The sequence below is a fragment of the Eubalaena glacialis genome, chromosome 14 (assembly GCF_028564815.1).
Source record: "Eubalaena glacialis isolate mEubGla1 chromosome 14, mEubGla1.1.hap2.+ XY, whole genome shotgun sequence".
Classification (NCBI taxonomy): domain Eukaryota; kingdom Metazoa; phylum Chordata; class Mammalia; order Artiodactyla; family Balaenidae; genus Eubalaena; species Eubalaena glacialis.
In genome coordinates, this window is record NC_083729.1 from 8078908 (window position 1) to 8105648 (window position 26741).

A 26741-nucleotide genomic window follows, 5' to 3' on the forward strand; every position below is an offset into this window, starting at 1 on the left:
AGGACCCGTGAGGGGCGGCTCCAGGCGCAGCGCTCCCGGGGATGGGCCGGGCCAGCGGGGAGGGGCGGAGCGACTGCGGGGACGGGGCGGACCTGGGGAGGCGTCGGGGCGAGACAGGCACCGAGCGGACAAAGGGGCGGGAGAGGGGACCCTGGGCGGGGTTCGGGGCGGAGATCGGGGCGGAGGGGCGGACCCCGACTGGGCGGCCCGGGGAGGGGACAAGGGAAGGCGGAAGGACCGGGCAAGCCCGGCGGCCGAGTGCTGAGCGGCCCCCCTTCGCGCGGCGGCCGGATCCGCTGAATCCCGGAGTCCCAGCCCCGCTGGCGCCATGGAGACGCGGCTGCTGTGGTTCTGCAACTGGAGCGTGCTGGGCGTGTGCGCGACGCTCAAGCTGCCGCAGATCTTCGCCGTGCTGGGGGCGCGCAGCGCGCGGGGCATCAGCCTCCCGAGCCTACTTCTGGAGCTGGCTGGGTAAGGCCGGGGCGATCTGGAGCCGACGGGAGCCCGGGAGACCCTCGACTCTAATACAGTAGGGGCGGGGGAAGCGGAGCCGAAAGCGCGGGCCGCCGGGAGTAGCGCCTGCCCGGGCCGCTCACTTCCTCTCCGAATTTGCTGCTTCCCCCAGCCTTGCGCGGTAACGAAAGACGGCGCACGCCCATTTTACAGATGAGGAAACCGACACTCAAGGAAATCATCACTCCAACCATTAGTGACAAAACTAACCATCCAGCTTTGAGCAAGGCCGCTTGCACGTCGAGGCTCTCTCATCTGCATCCTCCCTAAAGCCACCCCCCACCATCCCCCCCTCCGTTCTCGGGTCTCGGTTTCCTCGCTTGTAAAATGAGGGGTTGGACCCTCTGGCTTTTAAAAGTTACACCTTTGGGGGCGGGGGGCGCGGGGTGTCAGAGAATGTAGAGCTTTTTGGAGGGAGAGGAGGACTTGACCGGGACTTGGGCTTTAACTGGCGCTTGAAAAGCGGGAGCCGAGACTCTCCAAGAGCCGGTTTTTCTATCAAAATCGGGAATGGGTGCCCTGATACAGTATTTAAAAACCTGAACGTGACGGATGTTAACTAGACTTACTGTGGTGATCATTTCACAATATGTACAAATATTGAATCATTATGTTGTACACCTGAAACTAATATAATCTTGTATGTCAAATATACCTCAATTTAAAAAAAATTAAAAAGTACGCTTCTAAATAAGCAAAGTAATAATAAAGTAAAGACCTGAACGGTGAAAAGCAGAGTTGTAAGACTTGGTGGGGAAGACGTGAACCCAGCAGTCTAGCTCCTCGCCCTGCAAGGCCGGGCCCCCTCCCCTTTGCTCCTCGACAGCCCGGGGACCCCAGTTACCCTCGGGCGTCTCTGAGGGCCGGTCCTCAGCGGAAGCACTCCTCGGAGGGGCAGTGGACCCCGGTTTCCCGGGCTTGAGGACCCCGGTTTCCCGGGCCAGAAGGAAGGCAGGGGGGAGAGAGGGAGAAACAGGAGACCTCCAGGGCACAAGGGGTGAGGGGCCACCCTTGGACCTGCGGGGTCCCGCCTGGGACAGCCCCATCTGAGGGGCCAACCGTAGGATGTATTTGAGCCACAGGCCCCTTGGGGAAGCACATCCTGCCTCAGAGCGACCCCAGTTCTCTGAGGAAAACAGATAATTACTAGGAGGAGAAGTTCCCCATTCGGGGCAGGGGAGGCCCTGATCTGCACCCCAGGAGGGGAGCCACCTTGGCGTCCTCAGGCAGGAGAGGAGGTAGCCACGTAGAGAAAGGGGCCCTCCAGGCAGGGGGCTTGTGATCAGAAGCCTGGAGGCTGAACTGGAAGCAGTGAGGCCAGAGAAAGAGGCAGAAGACATGACCTTAGGTAACATGTTTAAAGCATCCGTGTGTGCAGATACAGCGCATGTTGTCCCCATTTCACAGATGGGGAAGCCGAGGCCCCAGAGGTTAGTAACAGCCGGGAATTGTGAGCCCAGCACCCTAGCCCTGGAGTCTGCACTCCACTTAGGTCTCCACACTCAGCAGGTGATGCCTGCGGGACCAGGCCTGGCAGCCTCGGGAAGGTGGCTCAGCAGGCAGTGGAGGGGCAAGCGCTGGCTGGGGTCACCCAGAGTGCCGCCTGGGTGAGGGCGTGGGACTTTGTTAACACCACGTCCTGGCTTGGAAGGTGTGAGCCATTAAGTCCACATGGTCTGTGGAGGTTCTGGCTCACCCTGGGGGAGCAGGAGGCCTGAGGGGTCCTCACAGCCTGGGTGCGGGGACGGAGACAGACCCTGAGGGGACAGTGAGGGCATTTCGATTCTGAGGGAGTTGGCTGGCCAGGGTGTGAGCTGGGAAGGCAGGAAGCTGGGGCCTCTTCTTCTGAGAGGAGTGGGACTCTGGGGTCTGTGTCTCCCACCCCTCCAAGCCGAAGCCTCTCCAGAGCTTGAATTTTCTTGAGGAACTAAAGAGTTGTCCCTTCTGTCCCCACCGCCAGCCTGGGCAGCACTCTGGGAGGCCACCAGGCTCATCTAGGGATGTCCTTCGTCTTCAAAACGTGGCCTCCCCAGCTCGCTGCTGGGCCCTACGTGCTCAGTCACTTAGAAGCCCTGCCCAGGAACCCCACCCAGGGATGGCTCTCGGCCCCCCTCAGATATCTTTCTCAGCCTGTGTGGCTTCTTGGGTGCGACCTTCTGAGGGATCTCCCTGGGGCCTCGAAAGAGCCCAGCCTCAGAGACAGAGGCAGGCCCGGGTCCAGAAAGCCCTGTCTCTTCTCATCCTGGTCAGTGGTTCTGTAAAATTCATAAAATTTGTCTGTAACTGACCATCCAAGGGACTTGACAGACACCAGTGCCCAGCTTCGGAAATCGGGGAGATGATTAAAAATTGATATTTCACCCTTCTTATTCTGTACCTCCCTCCTTGACATTTGCAGACTCCCGCCACCAGTTCTAGGGTTTTGCAAACGAACCTGTGCTCCTGGGTGGCGGCCAGGCCTCCCGGCTGTGGGTCAGGTTGGTCCGAGCTCAGATGCACCCTCCCTCTCCCCAGGTTCCTGGTCTTTCTCCGGTACCAGTGTTACTACGAGTACCCACTGCTGACCTACCTGGAGTACCCCATCCTCATCGCACAAGGTAACCGACGCCCCTGTGCCCAGCGTCGGCCCTCGGGGCCCCTCCTCCCTCTCACTCGGAACTTTTCTTTTCCAGATCTCATCCTCCTGCTGTGTGTCTTCCATTTCAAGGGGCATGTGAAACGGGCAGCGCCATACATCGTCCTGTATCCTTTCAGCATCTGAGAATCCGAGATGGAACTGGGGGTGTTCCTTGCTAACAGGATGTTATTAAGCAGGGTCCTTTACCAGATATGTATTCTTTTGGTTAAACTAAAAAAAAAAAAAAAAAAAATCCCTAATGCAAGATTCCATGTGAGCAAATATCTCCACAGCCTAGAGATGCTCTAGAACAGTCCCTGCCCAAGGGCCACCCCTCTGAGACCAGGGAGCCCCATGGTGCCCTGACCCACCAGGTAGACTTAGTACCTCACTGCTGAGCTGCAGAAGCACTCCTGCTAAGAGCGACATTGTCCAAATGTATTCTTTAGGGGAAAGGAGATATTTCTTCCTTCCCCAAAAATGTCCCCATGTAATAACGAGCATGTCTGGCGTGTAACACGCTGCCACTAACACACCTGGTCAGCTTGGCTTCTTACTGCCTGTTGGTGGGTCTGGGCTCCTGATGGCTGGTTCAAAGTGAAAGTCAAGACATTAGGAAGGTCTCCATGGATTCTGGTCAGTCACACAGACCTATCCCTGCTCACATCACTCAGCGTCTTCTGTGAACGAGGGCCAGCCTTCCATCTTCACTCTCCTTGTAAAAACTCTTTTATTCTCTTGTTGAACTTCACTTTCCTTAAAAGGCCAAGAAAGCCTTTTAAATGGCAGTCAGTTAATCCTGCCACATCTGTGAAATGATCTGAGCTGTTTATTTATATGTCTTCAGGGTGGAGGAAAGAGGGAGGGGACAGCCAGGCCCCGTCTGCGCTGAGCATGTGAGGAGGTGGGTGTGGAGTGGTGGGAACTCCCAGTGCCACTGCCATCTGGGTGGCCTTGGGCACTGGCCTCTAAGCTGCAGTTGCCCCATCTGTGAAGAGGGATCATAATGCCTACCTTTTAGGGTTGTTTCCAGAACGAAAATACCAGGAGCACAGGACAAGCTGAGGAGGTGGCAGGGTCGTGGTGGCTCTCGTGCTAAAAGCCTGTCTGCAGAGGGGAGCTGGGTGCGGACTGAGTCCTGACCCTCTGCTGTTCAATGGAGTTGTAAGCCCCCTGACTCAGTTTCCCTCTGCAAGAAAAGAGGGATCGTGTGGCTCTACTGCCCCTCAACACTTCAAGGTCAGCCCCAGCTGGTTAAAGGTTTTTGAAAACAGTACTTTGAAGAAATGAAAAGCATTGTGTGATTTACTTTTTAAATAAAATGCAACAGCTTATCTTTGTGCAAATGGTGAGGCTGTAGATTAGAAAACTTAGGTACTGATGGCAACTCTGTAGTATCAGCAAGATGTTTTATGACCTCCTTCTGCCAGTTGTGACTTACAGAGAGCCGATAAGCAGGGCAGCCATATTAACAATGCATTTTTTTTTAAAGTAATAGTATGTCCCAGATATTACACAGGACATACTTATGCTAAAAAAGTATTTGTTGTTGATCTGCAATTCAAATTTAACTTGGTGTCCTGTATTTTTATTTGCTCAATCTGGCCACCCTACAAATCTCTAGGATCTCAATTGCTGGTACTACTGCTGAAGTTTTATAAAATGTATAGTTGGAAAGAATGGAATGAGGTGCAATGGTACAAAATTGGGCAACATTAGTTTAAGACTTGAATTAGAGAGTGTTCAAAAAGCAAGATTCCATCCACCTAGATTCAGGCTGCCTTTCTGGTGTTGACTAGTGTCTAGTTCTACTGACTTTGAGCACAGGGCATTGTCTGTTTCAATCTCTTCATTTAAATAATGTTATTAATTATAATCACAGCTGCCTGTTGGGTCCCTACGATGTGCCACAAAGCCTTGAGGAGGTAGATAGGGCAAGGAATGTTAAGTCCATTTTGCAGATAAGCAAACCAAGGCCCAGAGAAGGAAAATGGCTTGCCCAAGCTCACAGCAGAGGCTCCTGGCTGTGCCCTCCCTGGCCTGGCCACCACCTCCCTATGTTTGCTTCTGCTTCTCTAGCCGGGCTCTCTTCCTGCAGCATCACTGAGCTTGATGAAAAGCCATTATCATTCCTCCCATCTCCTAGCATTGCTCACCCCAGCCGCGTCATTTTTACACTGGAGTTAGTGGGAAAGAGGAAATCAGTAAACAGCTTCACGTGACACCAGTTTTGCAGAAGACGCCTGCTTTATCATTTGAACCTAAGTGCTTCACTGTTGACATTACGTTGGAGAGGTCTGCATGGTCAGGAGTTAAACCGGCAGTTAAAATCATCTGGGACGTTCCCAGCCCTAGGATCGGTCCAAGAACACAGGGTTCTTTGTAATTTTCTTCCAGAATCTGCGTCTGTGCTTTTGAACTCCTAGAAGGTGTTCACTTGGATCATTTTTGTCTTTTCCGAATCTGACGAGGTCTAGCAGAGCTGTTGTTCCCAGTTCCACTCTTAGCTTAGGTGTGTAACCTCTCTGGCCTCGGTTTGTTTCCACACGCACGGGGTTGGGAGGGGAGTGGAGCTGCCGGCCGAGCCACTGCTGTGTCCCTTAGCACGTGGTAAGCTATGTGTCTGCTTGGTTCATCCTCACCCTGCAGAAGTGGATCATAGATCTGGCCATGGTGAGTAAATCGCCCCTGGAGAAGAAAGTGTGTTCACAGCAGTCTGTCTACCTCTTCTCTCCACGCCACCTGCCCTGCAAAAAACTTTACAGATCAAATGTTCAACCTGCTCATTTTTCAGCTGTACCAAAGGATAGTGGGATGAAAGCCCAGTGCTATCCAAATATTAAAAACATTATTCTCACTTAAATGTGTGGCACAATTTTTTTACTTCCCTTTTTTGGGGCCCTAGAGAACCGGATTGGGATCGGGTAGGTAGTAGTAGAATGAAGAACTGAGCATAAATTAAAAGAGTTTCAGGTTACTATCAGGTTAATAATTACATATGGGCCACGTACTCATTATTTTTCTAACTTTGCCCCCCCCCAAACACTGTTTTTTTTCTTCCTTGGAAAAGGGTAAGCCCTATACTCTTTTTCCTTCCTTGGTTAAGGGCCAGAAATTCCCTGCTGTGAGAATAGGCTTCTGGCAGTGGGTCAGGAAGCATTTGACCACAGATCAAACGGTGGCTGACGTGAACTTTTCCACCCAGTGGGAAAAGAAGGAGCAGAACTAATTGTGGTCACCGCCTGCCACACCCAGACTCCTGAACTTCCACCCATTCTCCCTCCAGCATCTAGTTGGAAAGTGGACTTCGCTCTCAACCTTATGACATACGGAAAGCAGATTAGTAGGGTTACCACGCTGACAACGAAGAATTCTTTAGTATAATTATGTCCCAAATATTCCGTGGGACAAACTTGTGCTAAAAAAGTGTTTGTCGTTGATTTGAAATTCAAATTTAACTGGGTGTCCTGTATGTTTGCTAAATCTGGCCACCCTACAAATAGGGCATCTCTAGGCTCTTTGGAGCTGCCACTGTGGTCACGTGGGTGCAGGTCTGGTTGTTTGGGGGGTGGTGTCCCTTCACCCCCAGGAACATCATCCCGGGAACATGCTGCTACAGGCTCGTCAGGAGTCAGGTCCAGAGGCCGAAGGCTTCGGGTTTTTCTGTTTCTTCTGTTCCCTTCTCAGCAAATGCTCTATTCTGACCACACGGTGATGCTCTAATAGTTCATAAACTGTAGTTTCCGTTTTCCCTTGTCAAGCAGGGACTGTCCACAACACGTGTTTCCTGGGTGCCAACTCGACAGCAGCCACTGGGGCCTCGGCACAGGGTGGCTGGCTTGAGGGTCCTGGAGCCCCAGAGAGGAGAAAGCGCTTGGGTTTCAGAGCTCCCACGGGGCAGCAAACCCTAGGATCCTGTAGGGGAAGGATGCTGTTTGAATTCATGAAAAAGCCAAGTTATAGAAGGTTTACAGTTCTATGGCTTTCAAGAGCGAGTCCCATTTCAGACCGACAGATGGTTTCCACGGAAGTCCTACACTGTGCTTTCGTGGTTAGATAAATTGATAAGTCACCTCCTCTTAGTTCATTCACAAAGATATGATTCAAGTACTTAAAAATGACCGGCGCAACAGCCTGAGCACGCTGCTCCTCTCCCGTCCTGTTCTCTACTAGACTCTGTGTTATGGGAAAACCTAATAATCTGCAGTTGAATGTGTATCGTAAGATTGTGCAGGCCTTGGTTATGCCCCCAAACAAGACCACTTCATGATTCTAAAGATGGCGTTTTCTCCTGGAAACCAGTTGACGGGGTGTTTCAGCTGATGTAAAGCCTGGTGAACGGCAGCCTGGGCCCGGCTTAGGGTGGAGGGTGCTATACTCTTACCTTGCTGGGGACCAGAGGGCAGGAGCCTCACCACGTGGCTCATCAGAACAGCCAGAAACTCAGAGCCAAAGCGCTCCAGCTTGCTGCTTTGAGTTGATGAGTCTGTCAGTGCAACTCAGCATGGTTCCCCCCAGGTTCTAAAAACACCATAATATCTATACATCTATTTGTTATTGGCAGGTGGGGACAGATAAGCCTTTGCAGCCATTGCAGATTCTTTCTTACTCTCAGCTTCCAACTACCTGCTGCCCATCAGTTACTCACTAAGCAGTGGAATTGGTGGGTTATACATAAATGTCCCACTGCTGCGTCCATTCTTTATCAGGAAACTTGGGTTTTGTCCTTGTACAAGTTGGTTATTACTTGACATGAAAATTTGGCTTCAAAAGCGATTTCAGGGGATTCCCTGGTGGTCCAGTGGTTAGGACTCAGTGCTTTTCCGCAAGCCACACGACGCAGCCAGAAAGAAAAAGAATGCTTTAAGTATCTGGTGTATCTAGTTTCTGGTGAAACTAAGGAACTCCTAACTTTCTCCTGTTTTATCTTCAAACAGAATTTATGTACTTTCATCAGTGCAGCCAGTAAGTTTGCACAGCTCCAGTACCTGTGGAAAAGCAGGGACTCAGGAGCCGTGAGTGCTCTCACGTGGAGCCTCGCTTCATATACCTGTGCGGGTAAGAACAAGCCTCTAATTGGTGGGGTGTCCTTGGTCGGCGTGGGGTGTCTACCCAGAGGAGTGCGGTATGTCATAGACCCTTGAGCTTAAATCCTTTGCAAGTAACTATTCAGATAGACCCTCCTGTGTATCCATATTTACAAGGCTGATTTAATGCACACCACTCTCCATTTTCTGCAAGTTGCTAAAAAAAAGTGAAAGCACACTTTTCTCCAAAACTCTGGCCTAATATTAACAGTCCTCTCTTGTTGTTTGAAAAGCATCATGAGTTTGGTTGTATTGAATCCACTAGCTTGTTTTAAAAATGTGAATGTTTATGATGTAACAGATTAAAGAGATGAGAATCATACATTGCCTTTTGCGAATGAATATAATTTGCAGCAGTGGAGTTTTTCTGGAGCCATAGTGTTTGGTCTCAACTTTAGAATTTCCACTGTTCATTTGGATTCTTGCAGGAACTACCTAAAATGAATATATGCTATATTTAGGTAGGAACATTTAAAAAATTCAGAGCTATTACATTAATTAGATTTACTAGTTTTAGATATTTGAATTATACTTCTTCATGTTTTGTCTATATCTTAAAGGACCAGTTTCTCCATCGAGGGTTCTCTTCTACCCAAATCTTTCAAGAACAGTTAGCATATATTCCTGCATTTAAAATGGAAAGATATTAGCTAAATACCAAAATGTCTGAGAAGTTGATATTTATTGCTGAAATTTTGCTTTTACAGCAAGAATAATGACAACTTTAATGACCACCAGTGATCTTACAAGTAAGCAAAATATTTTTCTGCCCCCTTCCTTTTTGAATTTTATGCCATCTGTGCCTCCTTCACTTGTAAATTGTCTTAGGGTTTAACGGAGCCACTTAGCCCCACTGGAGGCCAGCGACAATATATTCCTGGTCCTCATCAGTCACCATGTATAGTATTAAGCATCTACTTGCTGTACCTGGGATAGAATATGCACAAGATAGTAGATTCCTATCTTCGTGAAGCTTCCACACCAGCAGTGGAAATGAACAGTGAAGTCATCACACAATTAACTATTGAAAAATATTGTGAAACATTTTTTGAAAGAGTAGGACAGGATGAGCACCTGACATGGGAACCTGACCTAGTTGGAGGGAGCTGGGGAGATTAATTTGAAGAAGAGAGAGATCGGGAGGAGGGAAGAGACTGTTACAAGGAGCAGCATGTGTGGAGGTCATGAGCAAAGAGGATGGAGAGAGCACCAGTAGGGCTGGCGTGAGAGCACGGGGGCGAGCCTAATGAGAGGGAAGGAGGTGGTAGGGGCCGGATGGTCCAGAGCCTCAGAGAATTGCCCATGAGCAGCAGGAAAGGGAGTGATGTAATCATTCGACTCCATGTCCTTGTTCTGTTCTTTTTAAAGGAATACTGTGATGGAGGAGAAAATAAAATATACCTGGGTTAACCTAAAGAGAATTTCATTAATTCTTTAGGTTGAGTTTTCAACTCCCAAATTAAGCATATAAATTTTTGGAAAAATGATTAAAACAGGTGGTGTCACCCATTCTATGGAGACTAGAAATATGTCCCTGGTGTGTAGACCTTTTAAATAAGCTAATCATTGTCTGAGAAATATCGCTACGGAACAGAATGATGCATTTGCTAGTCCCTTCCCGGAGGCTTTTATCTTTGGTTCAAATGCTTTCCATCAGCTCTGAGAGAAGGAGTAAAAGTGTTCTGGCCAAAGCATAAACTTGGGTCAAGTGGGGAAGGGAAAAGAGAGACCTGAGTCTTCCCTACAGGACTTCAAGAATTCTCTGCTTGGAAAGGAGAGTCAAACCATAATTAAACAACAAAACAAACCTCATGTTAATTGTGATTTGTTCTGTATCTAAGGTGACAGCTGTTCCTGAAAGTGATCAATATATCTGAGAATAATCTTTTAAAAACAGTTTAGCTATCTTAAAAGTGTTTTACAACCCCAAAGATACATTAAATCTCATAAACCTTATTTATCAGGAGAGTGTTTGTCAAGTCACTAAGGTTATTTTTTTCTTTTTAACAAAGAGCCACATTTTCATGGTTACCTCAATATAAAACATGCTTTGACGTTTGGGCTAGTTTTTCACAATTACCTTAACTGAGTGCGGTGTACCACCTTTGCTTAATTAACATGGAATGTTCTGAGACACCACCATCCTCAAGACTTAAAAAATGAGTAACGGGGTTTTAAAAAGTTGTAGTATTTACCAACCAGAGTCAGATTTCTCCAAATTAAGCATTTAGGATGAAATTATTCATGAAATCAGGCCAAGTGACCAAAGGTAGTCATGATAGGAAGATCATTTTTCCAGAAATATTTGGAACCAAATTTGTTCAAAAGTCCACATGATCCATAGTTCTGTTTCATTTGGCGGGGGGCGGGGGGCTGGGCTTCTCCTTAGAGGTGGTGATTTTGTTTTATGTGAAAACAGTATTTTTTAACACATACTTCTTTTTGACTGATTTCAGTTCTTACACGTTTTGTGATCATGCTGGCCTTAAATATATGGGTAGCAGCTACAATACTTCGCTACCGCAAGACCGATGTGAAATCTGAATGATGGATATATTATTCCCACACACAAAATGGATTTTGAATAACTGAACCAAAGGAAAAAAAAGCTCATTGCTAAACCAGGTCTTTTATAAATTTAGCCAACTGTGCCAAAGGTATTTTAGACTTGGAAGAGCCCGCTTAAACGCTTGTTTAAAAACATCGATTTTTACAATCCCTGTCCCCACTTCATTAGGTTAAGGTAGGGCTCAAACATCTGCAGTTCTGATAAGGCTGGTGATTGATGGAAACCTCCCAAGAAGCCCATTTTGAGGAGACAGCGTTGACCCTTATTCTTGAAGTCATGATCAAGTTCCCTCCAAAGAGCTAACTACATCTACTTCTCAGCTTTCACAATCTTTTAAAAAATAAATCCTCTCCGCAACACAGACGAACATGAATGGAGTGGGATTTTGCTCAAGTGGAATTGTAATAAATTACCAGAGTTCACTTTCTGGGACTAATGTTTAATTGTAATATAGACATAACGGGATGGCCTTATTGTATCATATTACCGTGTAATACCTCCTTAGGTTACAGCAAGGATATGAAGGCAAGCAAAAATGTAACTGGCTTGAATTCATATACCAAAGTAATCCTTTAACTTCATACTGTGCCTTCAAGTAATTTGTAACAAAAGGTACCTGCAGTCTCTACTCATGAAGAGGCAATCCCAATATACTTTCTGATTCAAGCACAATGCTGCCGTTTTTAAAAGGATCACACCTACACAATACCATTACTGGAATTTGGTACAAAATACAGCTGACCTCGACCAGGTTTTGCCTATTGAAAGTATATGCAGTGCAGGGTATTGCTGGGGTCTACCAAGTTCTTATGGATTTTATTCTCATTACAGTATCATACTCTGAACATGATGTTAAGATTACTGTACACTGTTTTCCTGTAAAAGCTTATCAACTCTAACATTTTAAGAACTCTCTTTCCCCTAATAATTGAATGGCATTATTCTATTATATGCAGTAAGTAAATGATGCTTACTAGAAAATGTTTGTTTCCTATGTAAAATAAACTTTATTTTGAACTCCTCTGAGTCTTAAAACTCAATTGTTTAAATGTGATTAGTTTTAGGTTATGTAAAGTGCAGTTTTAAAAAATATAAACTGTGGTTAATTCTTTTAGAACTACTGCTTGGGACCAGCAGGAAGAGAAACATGGCATCTAAAAGTAAATAATAAATCACTCTGTAGTTTTAAAAATCACAGTTATCATTTAAAAAAAATCCAAATGAGTCTTTTCTCATATGCAGTTATAATCTGACCATTAGTATAAATTATGTAATTTTTAGTCCAACATATTTTATTTAGATATACTTTATCAATGCTTAAAGCAACTCCTTGAAGAAAATATACTATCCTAGGTGAAGAGTTCTCCATTTCTCCCCTTTGGGAGGGAAAGGAACAAACATTAGAGCTACCCGATACTCTATACACATCATCATACTTAATCCCGCAACAATCCTATAAGTAAACAATCTCCATTTTACAGATGAAAACACTGAAGCCCAGACTGAATAACCTGTGCCAGATCAGATAGTTAGCAAGTATCCTAGAAAAGACCCCAAAAAAGTGCTTTCTAGAAAACCACCTGTCAGCACAGTATTCCTAACAAAACAGGCTCCCTGCCTCTTCTCCTTATCCTCGACACTCAAGTGAGATTCTCAAGTTTGCATGCCCCTTAAAATACTGACATTAAGTCAGACACAAACGCCTAGTTGAAATTCGACTTTGTATTCTCCATGGATTAAACGATAGGGCTGAAGATTCCCAAGTCGGTAACCTTAGTTGAGGCTTCTTTGCTATACCCATCTTTCAGGGTAGGTAATTTTGGGGGATAAATTTTAGAAGGTTGCAGCATTCCAGGACTATTTCACAGGAAAAGTATGAAAATGCTTATGTCTTAATTTCTTTTATTTAATTTTTTAATATAAAAAGCAGGCATAAAATACAATTACATTACTACAAAGATGCAACAAAATTAAAAAATATCAGGGGGGTATGATTTTTGTTCAAGGGACAGCTGATCAAATATTCATGATTATCTAAACCATGCAGTTCATAACTTATTACAATTCCAAACACAACTATTATGGGGAAGGGAATCAAGGAGAGGCCCCCCAAGCATAATATTCAGCACTGTCACACAGCGCTTATCTTCAAAGTGCTTTACAAACCAGCTACGGTATCTTCACAATATAGGGAAACTGACATCTTATCCCAGGGGAGGAGCGGTGAGTCAGTAGCAGTGTCAACAGAGACCGAGAAACTCAGAAGTGACTTGCTTTCATCGGATTTTTAAAACATGTTATTTAAAGTATGTTTCAATAAGGTAATATAGTGTCCAAGTTTCTCTATTTTACCACCCAAATCCTGTAAGAATAGATTAACAGCAGCAGCATAACTTCTTAAATTGTGGTTTGGCAACCTAGAGTATTTCTTCTTGAGGATCTGCACATAAACTGGGATAAAGGAGCTCCTTCAGAGCCAGAATGGTGTAACTCTAGCATAGGTTAGTTTTAAAAACACTAACCTTTATTTTAGATTTATTAGTATACTTATCCTTTAGTTAGCTCCAGAGCATTTTAAACTTTCAGATTTTTTAAAATGTTGCTTCTAGATAGCATTTTTTTAATTAATACTTTTCAAAAATGCACTATACAGTAATCCTCAACAGTAATCCTGGCATCAGTTTTCCTTCTACTTTGTCTCACTATTCCCACAAAAGTAAAAAAATCCAACTAAGAAAATCCCAGTATTCACTACTTCTTAGTTCTCAAAAGGAGGTATTTATGGCTCTAGGAGAAATCAAGGTGTGACGAAATAAGCAACTTTTGGTCTTAAATTTATCTTGGAAGTTTTGGAGCCTCAAGAAAAAGAGAAGCTGGCACAAAATCAGGCTGTGAAACCAAGTCAATGTCATATTTAATGAGTGTTGGGAAGAGAGCATTTGGATGGGTGTATGCACTCATGTATGTACATGAAACCAGCAACAGGGTATAAAGCAAATCCTTACCCAAGGTCAGAATTTTTTATTAAGCACATTTCCATTAGTTGAACAAACAACCTTATAAATCCTTATGTCAAACCATATAATGTGAAGACTCTTCATGGAGAGATTTTTTTCGCCTCTTAGGATATCTTTTTCCCCCCAAAAAAACTTCACATTAATTTTCCTCGTATAGTTGCATCACACCATGATTCTCCATATTCTTTAATATATACAGCATTCAAAATTTAAACTTTTGCCGTTTTTACTCAAATATTTCAATTACTCATGTGTAAACTTCAAATTATTTCACCTTAATAAAGTTTATTAAAAATATATATATATATATATACTCTCCAATTCAGAATAATATGATAGAGCCTCCCATAGTGTAACAAAATCTTTATATAAAATATTAATTCAGTCTCCTTTTAACAAGTCTAATGAATGGAAATATTTATTCTATATAAATTTTATATATTTTTCATTTTTTAATCTTACTTAAAAAAAAAAAAAAAGAAAGAGCTGTGCCCCCAAACCAGAACATACCTGCAAGGGAAATGGCATGCATATCTAGTTTTAGCACAGACAGCATGAAAGAGTGCAGCCTGGATAATGTAATAACAAGATTCAGTTTCAATACATCAGTAGCCAAAGGCCACTCTTCAATTTCCACAATAGTATCTATAATTGGGAATCTAACTCTTTAAACACCCTACACTGACCCCAGAAGGAATCAATGAAAAATGTCTACTTCCTTCATAGAAATATTAGATGATGTATTTCAATATCACACCAAACTCTGTGTATGTGTATGTATATAAAGAAAGACTGATAAAAGACTACATAATTTTTTTTAACTTGATTCTTATTGATGTACACTGTAGCAGTATAAAACATACACTTTTCTGGGATAATGAGAAATAAAGCAGGAATAGTCCTGCATAAACTGTAACTTTAACAGCATTTAAAAAAATAAAAATCAAGTTAAGTGCCTTTGAGGCAACTTCTTCCCAGTCACCAGTTTTCTTAATCCAATACTGAAATATTGCCATACACAGTTGTGTGTTTAAGGGATCACATTTAAATATTTAAAATATATCTACAGTATGTCCTAGTTTTCTTTGTATTTGAGATAATTTTTGAATCTTGAGTGTGAAAATGTAAAAATAGTCACAAATATCTTTATCAGAAATAAAAACATACCTAGGGTAGCCAGGAAATTAAAAGAAAACATTTCATAGTCACACACTAATACTGAGGTCTGTAAAAAGGGTTGGATGAATAATAGACATACATAAAAGATATATTAGTTCCAATACTATCCATTACTGTTTCTATCACCAATACTTAAAAAAAAAAATTCTCTTATACAATCAAAATAGGCTGACATTGTTAACTATTATGTGTAAAAATAGTGCACTATTTTTCTTCTGCAAAGCAAATTTGCATCCTAAGAGCTGGTAAACACTTTTTCTTTTCTTTTTTTTTTTAATACAGAAAAGGGTAGAGATTTTGAAAAAAAATTAAATTAAGGCATTCAAAATGGGTAAAGTTGCCTATTATGAAGCATTAGGAAACTGATATAATTAACGTCAAACTTCCTGTTACAGTAATTGCTTAAACATGAACATGCAGCTTCCATCAGGTACACACAAATGAGTGATATAAACTCCAACATTATGGCTTTATACAAATGCATAGTTGCAACTGCAGTAAGTAATGATATCTGATTAATGTTTATAAAAAAATAAAGTGGGAAGTTAAAAAAACCCTCTTGCAGTATTACAGTACTATATAGATGTGTGTGTGTGTGTGTGTGTGTGTGCGCGCGCACATGTGTATATATACATCCACACACACACACACACATACACAGTATAATGGTCACTTCTTAAAGATGCAGTCTATATCACCGTAGTGGAATCCATTCCCAGATTCTTCTGGCAAATGTGCTGGTGAAATCTCTCTGCTGAAGCTGAAAAGATGATTTCTTTAACTCTTCTCAGTCCTTTTATGCAATGTAGTGTGAGTGATGCTAAGAGAGCTTTATGGAACAAGTTTGGAAGAGTTGCACATGATACTCTTACTCTATTAACCAATCACTGTTCGTTCAACTTGTTGCTCCAAAGGAGCCCAGAAAAATCTATCCAACATTTAGAATTTATATTGCAGGAATAAAGGGAACATATATGTGTGTGTCGGTCTCTCAGGAAAATATAGCTTTTTAATAAATTTTGGGCCATCACATTTCAGTCTTGTTTCAACTGTAAGAATATGATCACCTTGAATAATGACTGCATTCATAGAAGGCAGTTAGCTGGAAAGAAAAGGAAAATAAAGTTAGTTGATACAGTGAAATAATTTAAGAGATTGTTATCAGTGCTTTGAAAAGGCATTCCATTTACATCAAACAATATAGTCTTCCAACTACTATACTTTTAACACCTGAATCATGCATAAAACATATTTACTGTATTACTTTTCTTATTTTTAGGTACATGCAATTATATTCTTCCTCATATTTTCTCACACTGGCCACAAACAGGACACACAAGTTTTAATATGGTTAACTGAATATTAGGGTGAGACAATATGTCACTGAATAATTCAAGTGAATGTCAAGTTTGACTTGGGGTTTAACTGTTAGCTGCCTCATGTAGCTGAAAGAAGAGTGCACTTATGGACCAGGTTCTACTTGACTGTTTGACCCTATGCCACATTTTTTAAATCTATGAGATGGGAACAAACACATTATAGTAAATATATGTAAAAAATACTCTGTAAATCCTGGTTATAAACAGATCCCAATAATGTGTGATTTAAGTATGTATTTTGCAACATGTTGCTTAGGTTAAGATAGACATTACTTCCTTTAAATTCATTCCATATAAAAGGTTTAACTCATGAGTTTCAATTTTCATTCAAATCTCTGTTAGCCACTATTAACCAAACCACATCTTCTAAAAGCACAAGAGCTTTCACAGCATATACCATTAGCATTCCTCAGCAAGAGTAACGTTAAATTTTCAAAAAGTAAACATTTCACATCACAAAAAAAGCCAGATCAGAAACAGCTAGTTCACAGCATTTATTAGACTTACAGAGTTTTTATGGTTTTAATTCTTGCAAGTTAGAAAGAAGGAAAGAGGAGGGAAGGAGAGAGGGGTGGAGGGAGAAAGGAATCCCATGCTATGTTCACAAACTAATACAGTTGTAGGAACTTGAAAACACTGTAAAGTTTACTTCTCTGCATATGGCTTCTTTGGAATGAACAGAAAGTACCAGAATTAGCTCCATTTGTTATTTCTACATGTTTCATTCCTAAGATAAAAAATTACAATTCCAACTGTATTGAAAATATATAGCCAATAAAGAATCTGAACATAGCATTTCACTTTTATACTTAACATGGAAATTTCAGTTAGAAACTTGTCTGAAAACTACTTTTCAAATAAGTACTATCAAAAACAACTTAATAAAATTTCAAACTGGTCAAAAATAATGAAAACCCAAAGTGCAAACCACATGCACTACTTGGAAATACTAGAACAACTCATCTCTCATGTTTCGATTTACCCCATTTACTTCTTCAGAAATCAAAAACATCGTCATCATCACCACCATCAACGTCATCAAATGACCAATCCCAGTCTTTAAATGCCAAATCAAGCAATCTGCAACAGGAGGTTTGCAAATTTATACTCTAACACTCTTTAGAAACGACAGTTTAATATGCCATGATCAAAAAATCACACTTTGTGCTGTAAGCATTTTAACTTTCCCTTCATTGATAACATGTTTAAAATTAAGATGGATGCACACAGGGAAATCTTCTTTCTCTTTACATGCAAATGCATATAATCATGTTGACCACGTATGCTTTCCAAACTACCAGAGAACTGAGGACAGAGATAATGTTTAGGGGTAAGACACAATCTTCTTTCCACTGGGCCCACATGAAGACGTAACCACCCTGATGCCCAGTTTGATTTAAGAACTGAAAGCTCAGTATGTGTCAATGTTCCCTTCACAAAAGTGCCCAGTTAGCTCACATTTTCACAGAATTGTACCATAAGCCCTAGTATGAAAGGTGAGTAATATTAAGAATGTAGCTTTCTCAATTCCAGCAGGACCCTACTTTTTCAACAGGTCACCAAAAGTTAAGCCTTCCATAAAAAAACTACAGATAAAGGGAAAAACACAGGTAGATAAGCAGCATTAGCAACTTATCTTGGCCAAATAAACTGGACTTAGAACAGGGGTATATGTGGTCTTTTCTTTCCAACCCAACCCAACCATCTAATAGTGCAATCATTTTTATTTTTAAAAATAGGAGTAACTTTCTCATTGTTTATAACTGTGACGTTCATGAATACATTTGTGCCAAGGACCCATCTATGGTCACTATGTCAGTGGTTCTTAAAATTTAGTGTGTATGATTTACCCAGTGCTATGTATAATGCATATTCCCAGGCTTCATCTCAAGAGATCCTGATATAGTTAAACTGGGGGTGGGGGGGTGGGGGAAGTATTTGCATTTTAAGATGAATTCTGAGACGAATTCTGATGCAGCTGATTGACTTTGAGAATCATTGACAGAGTAGGTTGACTCAAATTACTCCAATATGTGCTAAATGCAGAATATTTGATTAATAAGCACACAAACTTAGATATAGTTATTTATTCACTTAAAATATATCACAGCCTAGTATATACTCATACTCACTTTTTTAGGCTTACATGTAAAGTAACTTATAGCTATGGTTTCAACTCTACTACTTGGGAGACTGAGATCAGTAAGCCTTCCTGGGTATCCAAGCCCCCGTTTTAGCATACTTTATGAAAAATCTGCATTTCATATCCTTCCAAAACCTTTGAAGAACGTGTGGAGTGTGTGCCCATGTCGCAATCTTCAAATTTTAAAAGTCTCATCACTAGGCTATCAGTGTAATGCACGACGAGACTTCCCTTAAAACCTCTCCCTCCTCCCCTCCCACTCAGTCATCTAATTCTTGTCATTTCAATTTAAGAATCTTTCTTTAGAGTACTGCGGCAGCGGCTCGGGGGCCGGGGCCTTTTGTTTGGGGCGGCGGGGGCCCCGGAGCGGCGAGGCCTGCGGCTTCCCCTGCTCGCTCGGTCCCGGCCGCCCCTCGTGGGGGTGGGGGCCCGACCCCTGGGCCGGGGCCTCGTCTCAGGCGCCCCCGCCCCGCCCGGCCCGAGGGGAGGAAGCGGCCCTGCCACCGCCGGAGTCGCCGCCACAGCCCTCTGCGCTCCGGACCGAGGCCGCCTCTCGCCCCTCGGGCCGACACCATTAAGATAAAGGATGCCAAGAAACCCTCTTTCCCATGGTTTGGCATGGACATCGGGGTAACCCCGGTAAAGCGCTCATATTTTGAACCTATCGATATCACAGCAGAGGAAGAAGAAGAAGTTGAGAGCTTAAAAAGTATCCGGAAATACGTGACTCCTAACGTAGCCTATGGATCCACTGGTATTCGGGATGTACACCTTGAACTGAAAGATTTAACACTTTTTGGCTGGAGAGGGAACTTGCACTTTATCAGATTTCCAACCCAGGAGCTGCCTACTTTTATCCAAAGGGGAAGAGATAAAAACTTCTCAACATTACACACAGTGCTATGTGCTACAGGAGGTGGTGCTGACAAGTCTGAAAACAATTTTCACACAGTTGGAAGCCTCCACCTGCACAAACTGGATGAAGCTGACTGCCTTGTAAAGGGCTTGCTGTACATAGATTCTGTCAGTTTCAATGGACAAGCAGAGTGCTATTATTTCGCTAATGCCTCAGAACCTGAGAGACGCCAAAAGATGCCTTTCAACCTGGCTGATCCCTAGCCACTGCTGGTAGTAAACACTGGTTCTGGAGTATTTTAGCAGTCCATTCCAAAGACAACTATGAACGAGTAACTGGGACAAGCCTTGGAGGGGGTACCTTTCTGGGTTTATGTACTTTATTGACTGGCTGTGAAAGTTTTGAAGAGGCCCTTGAAATGGCATCCAAAGGTGACAGCACAAAGCTGACAAGCTGGTCCGTGATATTTACAGAAGAGATTATGAAAGATTTGGTCTGCCTGGTTGGGCTGTAGCATCTAGTTTTGGGAATATGATTTATAAGGAGAAGCGAGAATATGTTAGTAAACAACATCTAGCAAGAGCTACATTAGTTACTATCACCAATAACATTGGTTCTGTGGCACGAATGTGGGCTGTTAATGAGAAAATAAACAGAGTTGTCTTTGTTGGAAACTTTACGTGTCAATACTCTCTCGATGAAACTTTTGGCATATGCACTGGATTACTGTCAAAAGGTCAACTGAAAGCACTGTTTCTAGAGCATGAGGGGTATTCTGGAGCAGTTGGTACACTTCTTGGGCTGCCAAATTTCAGCTAAGCATCGGGTTTCTCTCTGTTAATAAATGTCATTCGAGAGGAAATGAAGACCAGAGGTGGTATTACTGCATTATTTGTCACTCGGAACCAAAGGATAAAAGAGTAGCACTATTCCTGTTGATTTTTAAGTGTCAGAATGGTTAGCTGCTCTATGTTGCCATATTAAAAAGAGAGCTTCAGTAATGTGAAGTATTTCTAAGTGAAATGCTTTCCCTTCTGTATATAGCCAGTGTTAAATCCTTAAATGCAATACAGCCTCTGATTATTGAGCCTCCTCTGAAAAAGATCTTCTGTTTATTTTATGTAGCCAACATTGCAGTACTGTATGTTCAAACATGAATCTTAAAGTCTCAGAAATGTTTAGCTCATGAAAAGAACTGATTCTGACTATTTGTTACAAGTCTGTTCTATGTGTGCTTTGGTTACTAGTAAGTGGACAGTAACATACCCTGCATCGAAACTTACTGAAATGGCAATCAAAGATGATCATCTTTATGTGATTTTAGAAATGTTAAAGCAATATTAATTATCCATTACTGTTGTTTTCCAAACATATCTTCTCCCAAAAAGCATGTTTATGTGATCTTTCCCCAGAAGTATAACCTTTTTCAAATGCCATAATTTAATTGAAATACTATTGTTAAACATTAGCCTGAATTTTAAAATGAATCCTAGAAAATGCACATAATTGGTGATACTGCATTTTTCGTATTTTAAGTTTATCAGATAGTACATTTTAAAATGTTTTTTAATTGGAGGCTTAATTACTTATTTGAAAGTCCGTTCAGTGAGGTCCCAGGACTATTTGAATGGAGTATGGTTTATGTGTAGGGTTATTGGTAGGGTTCTGTGCTCTTCTCTCTATACCACATTTATCTTAGGCCCAAAGTTAGCCATTTCTGTTTAATTAGGTCTGAACCATCAAAGCTAAAGACTGTCTTCTACTGTGAACAGCAACAAAATCATTTATTCTAAACGGATGTTATGGAAATTTAAAAGACGAGTTGTTTTGAAACTATGGGAATCTGAGGCTGTACTGCAGAATTATAAAAGGAGCAATGTTTCATACCTTCTGGTAATAAAAGCATTAATAGTCCCCCCCCCCAAAAAAAAGAATCTTTCTTTAACTTGGTTTCTTCTCTCCATTTTCACTGTCAATACTTTAGTTCAAGATCTCATTAAGTCAAAACATACTAATCTCTTGTTGAAAGCCTTCTATCAGAACAAAATCAAAACTCCTCTAGCATAGTGAACATGGTCCTTTGCAATCTGGCTCAGAGCTTTCTCTCCAGTGTCATCTTCTACCACTTCCTGTTATTACCCTCTCCCCACCCTAACCCAATACAACATTACAAACACATAGGTAATTCTGACAACTAGTGCCTCTACACATAACATTTTGCCTAAAGCTGTCTTTTACCTTATTTCTTTGCCTGGGAAATTACTTATCCGCCATTTTTTTGAGACCGTTCTTGATGTTTTAATGGCAGAATTCTCTATGCTTTCCTTTGTTCTCCCATAACACTTGTTCATGCCTCCATAATAAACAACATGTTAAGCAGTATTGTAATTATCTGTTTGATTGTCTATGCTCATCCATTAATTGATCAATGGGTATACACTTCAGGCCTGTAAAACTTATTGCCAAAGACTGCTTTAGAAGGGTTTTAGTTTTGAGTTCTACTTAGCAGCACATGACTGGGCTTGTTTCTTTACATCTCACCAATACTAAGTTTCTTAATCCTTACTACTTTGGCAGGTGAGAATAGTTTTACAATATAGTTTTAATTTTAATTTCTTTGCTTAGTAATCAGGTTGATCACTTTTTCATATTCATGGTAATGCCTATATGTTCCTCACTAATTTTTATATTGGGAAGAGTCAATTCCCTTTTTCTAAATGACTTATATAAGAACTCTATGCACAAAGATACTAACCCATCTTTCGCAGATGTATTGTAAAATATGTGGTGTTTTTAAATCTACAAGGCTTTAATTTTTGGTTAGTCAATCTTTTTATTTTCTTTCTTTGCTTTTATTATTAGGAAGTTCTTCTCTAATCCAAGATCAGATACATATTCCCCTATTTTCTTCTACTTCATTTATGGATTTATTTTTGACACTTCAAGTTGTATATAACTTTATTATTTTTTTTCCCAATTAGTCTATTAATGTTCTAATATTTAGAACTGGAAAAAATAAAGACGAGATGATGATAAAATAATAGCTCCCCCCACCCTTAAGTTTTAACTGTATTGGCAATGCTTTATTTCTTAAAACTGAATAAACTAGCATTGGTTGCATTTTTGCTTTATACTTTTCTATGTGGCTTAAATAATTTTAAAAAATCTTTAAAGAAAAAGATAATTAAAGAGAAATGCCCTCAGCAGGGACCAGTATTTTGTGTCTTGCACTGGAACAAATTAAGATCTCTCCAAACTGTCTTCATCAAAAGTAGGCATTTTATTCACAAATTTCTTACTTTTCCAGCATAGTATTTTAATTCAAAATTACGGAGGAAACATTCTTCTAGAATAGCATTTCTATACGTTGCTTTATAAACTGTCAATTAATTCAAGTCTACTTGAGTCACTGTGAGGCAGTGAAGTATTACAGTTGAGAATGCAGGATCTGGAACTAGACTATCTGGATCTAAATTCATGGCTCTGCTACTTATTAGCTGTGTGACCTTGGGCACACAATGTTTCTGTGCCTTAGTTTCCTCATCTGTAAAATATAGACATAAATAGCTAAATCACAGGGTGGTTATGAGAATGAATGAGTTAGTACAGTTAAAGCTCTCAGAAGAGTGCCTAGCATATTATAATATGCCCTCAAAAATTATTTTATATAATAAAATTGTTATTTTATATAATAATAGTAGCTAACATTTATTACTTTAAAGCACTTCACTACAGAAAAAGGGAAGTGCTGCAAAGAGAGGTAAAAGGAGAATCAGAACAAAGAACGTCACAGAAGCCAAAGGAAAAAAATATAATGATGCAGTTGTTAACAAAGGAATAAAAAAAAAAAAGATCAGATGAATATTTATGGGTACTATGTTTTAGTGTGTATAGAAATATATATATTTGATGATGTCTAATGAAGCCAAACATTTGTTTTAAGAAAGACAGCATGTGAGTTAGTTCAACTAAAGCTAGACTGACTAGTGCTAAGACTAATATTAAATAAACACAAATGAAGAGCTAGATATTAAATTACTGGTGATACACACCAGAAATTCTGTTCCTAGGTTTTCTTGGATAATCGTTTAAAGCTCTACCCGTTCGTCCACAGGAGTAAGTTATAAATTAGTAGGGTACTGCAGACCATCCAGTCCAATGCTTGACTCCCCGAGAGCCATGCTACGCGACATCAGACTGCATACACAGGACGGATCAAGGAGCGCTGCTCCCTCACAGTTCTGCCAAGCAGTCATCTAAATCAGGTGCACACCTGTGGCGACAGGACACTCACTATTCTAGAGCAAGACAATTCTTTCAATTTTGCAAATCTGACTGCTTGATAGTTCTTCCCAGCTGACTGAAAACTATGCCCCTCTGCTTGGTTCTTCCAAGGAAAAATCCTTTAAATCTTTATTGTTATTTATGATCTCCCATCCTTTCAAAACACTTCCTCAGAAGACTAAAATATCCTTAGTTCCTTCACTTGCTACATGTGTATGTAACACCTTCAAATGACCCACTACTCCCTCAGTAATTCTCTTCTGTATACCTTCCAATTTGTGTATGCTACTCATAAAATGTGACACCCAAAATGGAATGCAAAAATGTAGGGTTATTCACCTAAGGACAGACACAGATACAATTTTATGAGTTAATGAAGCAATGGAGGCACAGATGTTAAAAGCAATGGAAATAATGTTGCAGAGGCATAATAAAATGCAAAACTGTATTTTAAATTTGCCCATCTTTACATTTAAAATTTTAAAGAGCGTATTAGATTTTAAAATTCCAAAATAAAACCCTGTACATTTTACAGTCAGTTTTGGTATTAGTTTTATCTACATGCATAGTTGTGAGAGAAAGAAATCCCTATTACTTACTGTTGCTATGTAAAATGTATTTAAAAAAAATCAGTGAAGAATGATTCGAAGGGCAGGGCCAGAACTAAAAAAAAAGTAACAAAAATCAAAAGTAAATGTGCTTTCAAATAAATCATAATGCTGAACTGGGGGGCAAGAAAATTATAAGTCAGCGAACATGAAAACTTACGTAATTGAAAACATGCCTCACTTGGTCTGAAAACTGCTTCATAAACTTATGTCTTAACACATGTAGTGAAATCATTAACTTGTCAAATAGCACAAAAGAATAAAATATACTAAAAAAACTATAGCTCTTATAGTCTTGAATCTAACAAATTATCTTCCTTTCTAGAGTCTCAAAAAGAAAAAGAGTAATACCTATTCTACTCTATGAGTATTTTAAAGATCAAATGAAAGAATATATAGAAAGTTAAGAGAATATATTGGGTTGTCCAAAAAGTTCGTTCGGGTTTTTCCATAACATCTTACGGAAAAACCCAAACGAACTTTTTGGCCAACCCAACATATGGAAGCACATTGGAAGCTATAAAGCACTATATATTGTCAGGTATTAAAATAGCTTGGCATTTATGCATTAATGGTTCTACAATATTAATAATAGAAATTTAATTTTTAGATGTTTTGCACAGGGTACATGGAATGACCTTCAGTGTCTCTGAATTCTTTGAGTTTCTTCAGGTCAATTACTATCATATAATCGCTAATTCTACAATATTTAGTTTTATCATATCTCACACAAAAATTCAACATTTTCACTGCTGAAACACCAGTTCTACCTTTGCCATTCTAAATTATTCCCTTGAGATATTAGTTTCAAGAACAGTTTCATACACGATGTTGCGGCTAGAATGAAAATATTTCTGATAATACAGCCAATGCACATCATTATTCATATACTGAAGGTCCTGTGTTAGGGAACAAAAAGGACACTTGAAATCAGATACATGATCTAAGTATATACTTTATCCTTTAGCTAACCAAATCTTCATGTTCATTTCAATGAATAGCAGTATTTATTTATAAATACTGTATTAGCTAGTAAGTCAAGAAATGGTTATTCTGAATCAAAAATTACTATAATGCAGCTATATGAAAATGGCTCCATCAAAATGTTTTTGTGCAATAATAATCTCTATCATTACTCCATATTCCCAACTCCACCTCAATTATAAAAAAATGCCCACTATATTCATTAGTTAATTTTTGCATTTTTAAAGCTGATCTGTATTACTCTTTAAATCTGAGACAAGTTATTATTTTAAACTTATAGATCTGAATTAGGATTTCAGTCCTGCCCCCACAAGTCTCTAACATAAAAGAGGTTTAAGAGGTTTGCAATAATAAAAACAATGTGTGTACCTGACACTTAAAGGTCTGTGTGTGCATCCTGTCTACTAAATCAATAAGTTAAATCAATGTGCTTATAAAATACTAAAATATTATGATTATGTATTGGGTTAGCCAAAAAGTTCATTCTTATGGGAAAACCCGAATGAACTTTTTGGCCAACCCAATACATATACATGACAAAAATGAGCCCTTCATATATTTTTGGTTGAATTTAATATATGTGTGATTTAGTAAGTAAATTTATTACATCCAGCTGAATGAATGAATGAGACATGCACAATGAAATAGTTTCAAACATTTGGTATTCCATAGATCATGAAAATACCAAAGAAAAATTGCAGTTAGGAAAGTCTGTAATTTGAGTATAAATATCAAAATATTTTTTTAAACACTTTAAGTTTCACCACACTTTAATTTAGTACCTTGGTTTGTTTGGGGCAAGCTGTCGACTTGGCCGCCTAATAGACTGGTTTTGTTGTATTTTCATTGAAGTTCTAGGAGACGACCGTGCAAAAGGGTCTGGAGCCGGAGGCTTTTTCGGTATCTTTTTCACTAACCGACTAACCCACTTCTGCTGCTCTTCTGTAGAATTTGCTAATAACAATAGATTCTTTGCCGATGAAATATCATAATACACTATAAAGAAATATTTGAAAAAGATTAGTATGTTTAAAATGATCTGAACATAAATAATATTGATGGAGCAAGTAATTTACTATTTACCTTTGCAAGGTGCTATAATTTCCTCCTTTTTATCCATGTGATCTTTATGACATTTAATGTGACAGCGACGGCACTCTAAAGCAGGAGGAGGTTTAAACATATGCCACAATGGCTTCATACATGCCTCACAATTGGTTGGGAAATGATACAGAGTAGGAATAAATTCATGTCCCTTGTGGCAAATATAATTTGATTTTTCTCCCACCGGCTCCACTGGAAATTCTTGTTCCTTCTTACTTTCCCCTTCATTGGCATACAGAATCTATAAACACCAAAAAGAACAATGAATGATCTTCAAACATAGGTTATTTTTTATGTAATAATGATTCTTATAGTGTAAATAAAATTAGCCTAAACTATTCAATGAGAAGAAAATGCATTTGATGTTCTAATGCTAGTAGGTTCAAATCAAGAGCTCAGAT

At 40.6% G+C, this 26741-nt stretch overlaps 2 protein-coding genes and 1 pseudogene across 3 annotated transcripts in view; 2 read left to right on the top strand and 1 right to left on the bottom strand.

Moving 5' to 3' along the window:
- The first annotated feature begins 213 nt into the window (after positions 1–213).
- SLC66A3 (solute carrier family 66 member 3) lies at positions 214–11718 on the top strand. 2 transcript variants are annotated; one of them, XM_061211131.1, is made up of 7 exons: positions 214–471; positions 3028–3110; positions 3186–3255; positions 4327–4369; positions 8068–8188; positions 8925–8966; positions 10674–11718. In XM_061211131.1, exons 1-7 carry the CDS (start codon positions 329–331, stop codon positions 10763–10765), a joined length of 594 nt encoding a protein of 197 aa, XP_061067114.1. In that variant the 5' UTR covers positions 214–328; the 3' UTR covers positions 10766–11718. The 2 variants fall into 2 exon arrangements, with proteins under 2 accessions (XP_061067114.1, XP_061067113.1); XM_061211130.1 differs by lacking the exon at positions 4327–4369 and adding an exon at positions 5746–5803.
- A 3183-nt stretch (positions 11719–14901) lies between these two features.
- The window catches only part of ROCK2 (Rho associated coiled-coil containing protein kinase 2), a 136926-nt gene continuing 125086 nt past the window's right edge, over positions 14902–26741 (bottom strand). The window contains exons 31-33 of the mRNA XM_061210446.1: positions 26320–26581; positions 26019–26232; positions 14902–16084 (exon numbers count right to left, since the gene is read on the bottom strand). Coding sequence (XP_061066429.1) covers positions 16081–16084; positions 26019–26232; positions 26320–26581 — 480 coding nt within the window. The 3' untranslated portion in view covers positions 14902–16080. The remainder of the gene's footprint in view (positions 16085–26018; positions 26233–26319; positions 26582–26741) is intronic.
- Positions 16360–20179, top strand: LOC133105294 (pantothenate kinase 3-like; annotated as a pseudogene).

Excerpts from the sequence above, each read along its gene's own strand:
- SLC66A3 (XM_061211130.1), top strand. The coding sequence starts at position 329 with ATGGAGACGCGGCTGCTGTGGTTCTGCAACTGGAGCGTGCTGGGCGTG. Across the intron at positions 5,804-8,067 it reads GGATCATAGATCTGGCCATG|AATTTATGTACTTTCATCAG; the intron begins GTGAGTAAATCG and ends ATCTTCAAACAG. Across the intron at positions 8,189-8,924 it reads CGCTTCATATACCTGTGCGG|CAAGAATAATGACAACTTTA; the intron begins GTAAGAACAAGC and ends TTGCTTTTACAG.